The sequence below is a fragment of the Littorina saxatilis genome, linkage group LG1 (assembly GCF_037325665.1).
Source record: "Littorina saxatilis isolate snail1 linkage group LG1, US_GU_Lsax_2.0, whole genome shotgun sequence".
Classification (NCBI taxonomy): Eukaryota; Metazoa; Mollusca; class Gastropoda; order Littorinimorpha; family Littorinidae; genus Littorina; species Littorina saxatilis.
The window spans coordinates 39,448,284-39,455,181 of record NC_090245.1 but is presented as its reverse complement, the minus strand read 5'-3'; the positions used below and the strand labels follow the sequence as shown (position 1 = coordinate 39,455,181).

The following is a 6,898-nucleotide window of genomic DNA, read 5'->3' as shown; positions in this document are numbered from 1 at the left end:
GAGAGAGAGAGAGAGAGAGAACAAGAACAAATCTTTAATTGTCTAAGGCCACAGCCCCTTACAATAGTGGTTAAAATAACAGCAATAGTATATGCACAGTTATAAATTATAGTCACGCATAAAATTCAACAAATACATTAAGACCCTGATGACACTGATACCTGTATCAGGCAACTGATCGTCTTCGGGTTCACCTTCAACTGTATCGGTGTTTAAAACATCCTTAAAATGTTCGTACCATGCCTCTTTTGGTACGGAGTTGGAGTGCACCTCTTTTCTATTACATTTCCTTATTTCCTTCCAAAATTCCGTTGGTTTATCAGCAGAGAGCAATACGTTATGAACTTGTTTTAACCTGTACTCTGTTCGCTTTGTTAGAAGAAGATCTTTAGAGAGAGAGAGAGAGATAGAGAGAGAGAGAGAGAGAGAGAGAGAGAGAGAGAGAGAGAGAGAGAGAGAGAGAGAGAGAGAGAGAGAGAAAGAGAGAGAGAGAGGGGAGAGAGAGATAGAGGGGGAGAGAGAGATAGAGAGAGAGAGGGGGAGAGAGAGAGAGGGAGGAGAGAGAGAGAAAGAGAGAGAGAGAGGGGGAGATAGAGATAGAGGGGAGAGAGAGAGAGAGAGAGAGAGAGGAGGAGGAGAGAGAGAGCGAGAGGGAGAGAGAGGGGGGGAGAGAGAGAGAGAGAGAGAGAGAGAGAGAGAGAGAGAGAGAGAGAGAGAGAGACACAGAGAGAGAGAGAGACAGAGAGAGAGAGAGTGTGTGTTTTCGTGCAGAACTGACAAGGGGGAAAGAATCACCGGCAGGAATAATGTATTGGGTTCCGGTGCCGTCCCTTAATGACTTCTGCACTGTTTTAAACTCTGATGTTTAATGAGATAATCAAGCTTGCATAAAACGCTGCCGACTCGCTTCCTTCCTTCAGAAGAAGACAGACCAGAGAGGGAGAAGGATACGAAAGTCAAACTGTGCTGGCTGGAACATGTGGGTATCGCTCATTGGTTGTACATATTCGTTCACTCAGTTGATTCGTTTAGTCCTGTCCTTGCCTGCATTCTGATATTTATGTCTCATCTTATTTTGTAAATGTAACACATGCTTCCGCTTTAAATGTATCGCTGAATGTTCTTTTTAAACAGTGTTTAGATTTGTGTATATATGTCTTCTTTTTGTCCTTTTCTTTTCTCTCTCTCTTCAGTCATCGAATGAATGCATGTTTTTGTGTTGTAGCTAAATGCATTGCCTTTAGTTATTCCAGCTTTTTTTCCCTTGCTTATCGTCTTTATCTTTCAAATTTTGTATTTTGTTTGACCTTGTCTTTATCTTGTTGCTTCTCGTTACCACGTTGTTATCACCGTCGTCATCGTCGTTGTTCTCTTTATTGTTGTTATTTTCGTCGTCATCGAAGTCATCATCGTCGTAGTCGTCATTGGCGTCATTAGCCTTGTAAGCAGCTGCAACTTTTTCTTCTTGCATAATCTGTGCTGTTTTTGTGTGTGTTACGTATGCATTTACACAGAAACTCACCGAAAGAAAGACGAAAACCTATTTCTTTAAGGCCGGCTCACACACAAGGTAGGACATACGGTGAATGATGGAGAATAGCGCAGAATTGCGTCACTTGATCGGAAAACCCCGAAACAACATCGTGTGGTCGAAGAAACAACGTCACGAGATAGTATGCCTTAGCGGGCACAGAATGTGTAATGTGAAACCCCCTTGTAACATTCCTATTTTCTCTTCTTTCAGGACGACGCTGTCGGAGCGGTTTGCCGGTTACTATGGCAACCTGCGGTCGTTGTTGCTGGGTTCCAACCTCACAGGACGTCGCCCGACCTTCCACGAAGACTCCTTCGCAGAGGAAGCCTCGCTCACCTCCTTCAGGAAGGACAAGGAGAAAGATGGTGAGTTGGAAGGAAACACGTGGAAGGAATGTACTGACGTCATTGTGGGAAGTTGTGGCATAACTGGGGCATCTGGGTCGTGAACGTCGGGTGGGGTGAGGTGGGGTGAGGTGGGGTGGTGGTGGGGGGTGTTGGGTGCGTGATCCAGTCGTGTGTACGTGAAATGAGATGCACTGGCAAGAAGGACAAGGACAAAGATGATGAGTTGGAAGGACACTTGATGACGTCATTCGGGGAAGTTTTCATTTCATTTTTGTTTCATTTACTTTATTATCCCGTTGCTGGGAAATTCAGGTCGCTTCCTCCCAGTGGAAAGCAAGTAGCAATAACAGTCCCGCAGCCCAGGTGTGTGCGTGGTTAGGTGTATCGCAGCCACCTGCGCTTATGGCAGAATGACCGAGGTCTTTTGCGTGTGACTGTGATGACATGGAGGTAGAACATGAACACCGTCTTTGAGTCTGCACATAAAGTTGACCCGTGTCCGTTCCGGCCTGGATTCGAACCTGTGACCCCACGATGACTTGTCCAGTGTTCTACCAACTGAGCTACCTGGCCCCCACAGTGGCGTCATTGAGGGATCTGGACGGTTGGGGGATAGGGTAGGGCGGCGATGGGCGAAAACGCTTTCAGGAAAGCCAAGGACAAAGGTGATGAGCATCAAGAGAAGGTGTTGAAGGAAAATGGCGTCATTTGGTGAAGATGTGCTTGAGAGTGTGTGTTTGAGAGTGTGTATGTGCTTGAGAGAGAGAAAGAGAGACTGTGTGTCTGTGTCAGTGTGATCCTGTGTCTCTACACTAATTGAATTTGTTGGCGGTTTTACACAAACACAGGAGCAATACTTCTTCTTCTGCGGTCATGGACTGCAATTCCCGCGTACACTCGTGTTTTGTACGAGCCGGTTTTTACGTCAATGACCGTTTTTCTCCTCCACGTAGAAAGCCAGAGTCTGTTTTGGGGGATGCGTGCTGGGTGTTTTCGTGTTTCTATAACCCACCGAACTCTAATATGGAATGCATGCAGGATCTTTACCGTGCGCACTTGGTCCTGTGCCTGCGTGTACACACGGAAACCAAAAAGAAATGGAGCCAACGGTGGCCTCAAAGTGGCCATTATCTTGCTTGTAGCCGTCAATGTGCTTGCCAGTACAAAGACTACCTGGGGTACAACCGTAGAGGGACAAGAGGCGAAGCCTTCAAGGCTCACGTAAGAAATCGACAAACAGTAACACAAACTCAATCACTCCGTCACACACACACACACAGTACACACACACACACACACACACACACACACACACACACACACACACACACACACACACACACACACACACACACACACACACACACACACACACACACACACACACACACACACACAGAAAGAGCATAGGTGAAACTGTGCAAGAAAGCGAGACACCTAGATCTGTCGTAGCCTACTTACATGGACACGACTGCCAAATAGTCTCGGCCCGCTCAAAATAACACCGCTCAAAATAACAATCACCGAGACTTTCAGTAATTCCATCGCGTGACGTCTAACCCTCGTACGTCATAATGTGACGTCAATGTAATATGACGTCTTCAAATGTTAAAGTTTCTACCACAGACATACATACATACATACATACGCACGCACGCACGCACAGACAGACAAAAGTTAGCATCGCATAGGCTACACTTCGTGAGCCAAAAATATACCTTCAGGAACTGAGTCTGAGGCTACTTAATCTAACTGTTTTGTTTCCGAGTCGTGTCTTCTCATAGTTATTCATTGTTTGTTTGCTTCTTTGTTTGAACGTTTGATTGATAATTCGTTTAAATGTTTGTTTGTGGGTCGTTTGCTTGCCTTTTCCTTTTTTTAAACGAGTATGACTTTTTAAATTGACACAAACCTATCGTTGTTCAGGGCCTATGAAATAACTTCTATGTGGCAGATTTCTTGAGCATTCTCATTCTCAGGCTACATAATATTACTACAAAGCTGTGTGGCCTAAAGTGCTTACTGGAATGGTCTGCAATATCTCCGTTCCCAGGTTTGACTTGCGTATGCAGATCATCTACCCATTGCTAGGGATGCGTGACTCGAATAGGGCTGATAGCCTTTGCTATTGATATACACACAAAGTACGCTCGCACAATACCTCGAAAACGGATGGCTACTTATATATATGGCATTGATGTAATACTGAGAAGCTTTCATATTGACGTCGAAGTGGCAGATGCTGGTGACGATGATAAAGACGACGATGGGAAAAAAGAGAAAGAAGTATTGCTATAATACACCAGGACAGATAGAAATAGGAACTACCTCATGTAGCACAGTATGAATAGCATTAATTGTCAAGCTAAAAAGGCCTTTCATCAATGCACATACTATACGTATGTGATTCGTTTACCTTGTTCAAAGGACGGCATGCTTTCTCCCCGCCATGATGCTAATTACCTACCTTTGTTTCATCATCACTCCGGGAAATTCCTTTGAAGACTCTGGAGTCTGCTACCGGTGTTTTGTTCTTTGTCATTATTTTGTCACAATGCGTTCAAAAGACACCCAGTGCGCCACATTGATCTTGTGTTAGTCATGATGGTCTGTGGAGGACAATTAAGGCAGCGTTCATCTTTCCTAGCGGGTAGGTCATGGACCATCAAGGGTCGATGGTCAGTGTCGCAAGTACATCGTGTGGTTGACGTCTTATACCAGTGAGCTGAACAGTTTTCTACAGTGCAATTCGTTGGGATCAGGGCTGGGTACAACGTGTTTGCCAGTATCACAATCTGGACAGCGTGTCGCATGCGTATATAGTTAACTGCTGTTGTTGGCACAAGTGCTGAAAGGTGCTTGTCGCAAAATCTACTTTCGCAGTTTATTGTGTGATCCGCCAACCGGGTCGCAAACATGCGACAAGTCGTCATCCTTGTGTGATGGAAGCAGCAGCTGATTTTTAAACTGAAACAAGTTCAGGAAAAACTCAACAGTTTGTTAGGGAGCCTAATCGTAAAAGTGACCTGCTTCATAAATACGGAACTGGACATTTGACTGCTGACAAACGAAGAAAAAGAAGGAACAAAAAGAAAGTTGATTTCTCAAAATCTAAAGTAAGCAATATATTAATACGCCTTCTGCTGGAAACGTGGTTTAAATCTCAAAATGGAAGGCAGACTGCAGTGCTGAGTCAGAACCACCACATGTAGACAATAGTTTTATAGAAATTGACGAAATTAAAGAGATGCAGAAAGTTCAAAGACTTGTGACGTGTTCTTACTAGTGTGGGAGAGAGGAACACCATACTGCCTCCAACATCACCACCAGAAGTTCGTTTTATTTCCTTTCTTTGTCTATGTGTCCGTCTGTCTTGTCTTGTCTGTCTGTCCTGTCTGTCTGTCTTGTCTGTCTGGTAGGTGTGAGGGGGAGAATTTTCTGAAACATCCTTTCAACCAATATGGCTATGCGGCACCGTCTATCTGCAACGTGATATAATAAGTTTGTTTTACATACTTGTTCTGTGTGTCTGTCCCGTTTCTGTCTGTGTATTCGTCAGCCTTGTCGGTCATGGTGTGTAAGGGAAAAGCGCCATCCCTCCTGCAAATCAAACACTATAGCTTAGTACTTCATTGAACAGTTGTCATACCCTTCCTTCCTTCCTTCCTTCCTTCCTTCCTTCCTTCCTTCCTTCCTTCCTTCCTTCCTTCCTTCCTTCCTTCCTTCCTTCCTACCTTCCTTCCTTCCTTTCTTCCTTCCTTCCTTTCTTCCTTCCTTCCTATACCTACCTTCCTTCCTTCCGTCCGTCCTTCCTTCCTTCCTTCCTTCCTTCCTTCCTTCCTTCCTTCCTTCCTTCCTTCCTTTCTTTCTTCCTTCCTTTTCTATTTTCTTCTTTCTCTCACCCTCCACTCCCACCTGTAAAACTTTTCTCCGATGTATTAATAACATAAACAGTGGTCGCGTTAGCCATTTTTCAAAGCGATATTTTTTATGACTATACGAAACCAGTCACTCGGTTACGCCAGGAAGTCTAACATAGTCTATGAAATAACATTCGTAAGGAAACAAACCATCCGCTATTTTACGCTAACTACTCAAACCGAGTCAGAAGTAAATTGATAAAATAACATTCGCCAGGAAATAAAATCTAAATTACTCTGTTACGCCAGCTATAGTCAAACCGATTCTAAATTACACTGATCAAATCACATTCGTCAGGAAACAAAAACCGGCCAAACAAAACATCAGCCAGTAGGAATTTACTTGTTGCTGATGTCATTTTCGGTACTTTGAGGTTTGTATCCGATAAAAAAACGGATATTTTTGCTTTGTGCGATATGTAGATGTAATGTTGCGCGTCAGTCAGAATCTTCCGTCTTCAGTTATTCCCGACATTTTTGCAACATTTCGTGCAACGTTAAATAGTTTAACTTTCTAACTCGCGCGGAATGACCTCGCTGGCATCTTAAAAGCGAGTTACATCCACGCTTCTAAGATAAGATCATTATTTTTATCATAAGTGTTTGTCTCTCTGTCTACCTAAAAGACCATTGGGTCGACATACTAGTAAATGTAACGTTTTGTTTTGTCAATAGTAACCGTTCCAGGGGCGGATCCAGGGGGGGGGGGGGGGGGGGGGGGAGGGGGGAACCCCTTCTTAGCCTAAAAAAAAAGAGAGAAAAAAAGAATGAAAAAAAAGAAAATTTGATGCTCAGATTGCACCAGATTGCTCCATTTTCCTTGATTGTTATCATAATTCCCCCGGACCCCCCAACGAGCCGGCCTTTGTCTTCTAAGTGACAGTTGGGGAAGGTAGTTGGGTAATTTGTTGGCTCAGGTTGTATCGGTCAGTTGTCCTTGTTTTGATCCAAATTTGGCTTCTTAAATTTACTTTTTGGAAGGTGTTTTAGGGGAAGTTGTTTGGCTCAGATAGCACCAGATTGCTCCATTTTCCATGTTTTTATTGACATTTACAGGGGGGGGGGGGCATGCCCCCGGATCCCCCTAGGAGGTTTGA

The 6,898-nt window shown here is 44.1% G+C and overlaps 1 protein-coding gene across 2 annotated transcripts in view; it reads left to right on the top strand.

Moving 5' to 3' along the window:
- The window catches only part of LOC138969152 (hemocyte protein-glutamine gamma-glutamyltransferase-like), a 55,539-nt gene that overhangs the window by 16,420 nt on the left and 32,221 nt on the right, over positions 1-6,898 (top strand). Inside the window, exons 1-2 of one of the 2 annotated variants that reach the window (XM_070341885.1) lie at positions 934-979; positions 1,745-1,899. In XM_070341885.1, coding sequence (XP_070197986.1) covers positions 978-979; positions 1,745-1,899 — 157 coding nt within the window. In that variant the 5' untranslated portion in view covers positions 934-977. Of the gene's footprint in view, positions 1-933; positions 980-1,744; positions 1,900-6,898 lie in introns of those variants that run through there. The other variant, XM_070341877.1, reaches the window with a different exon arrangement.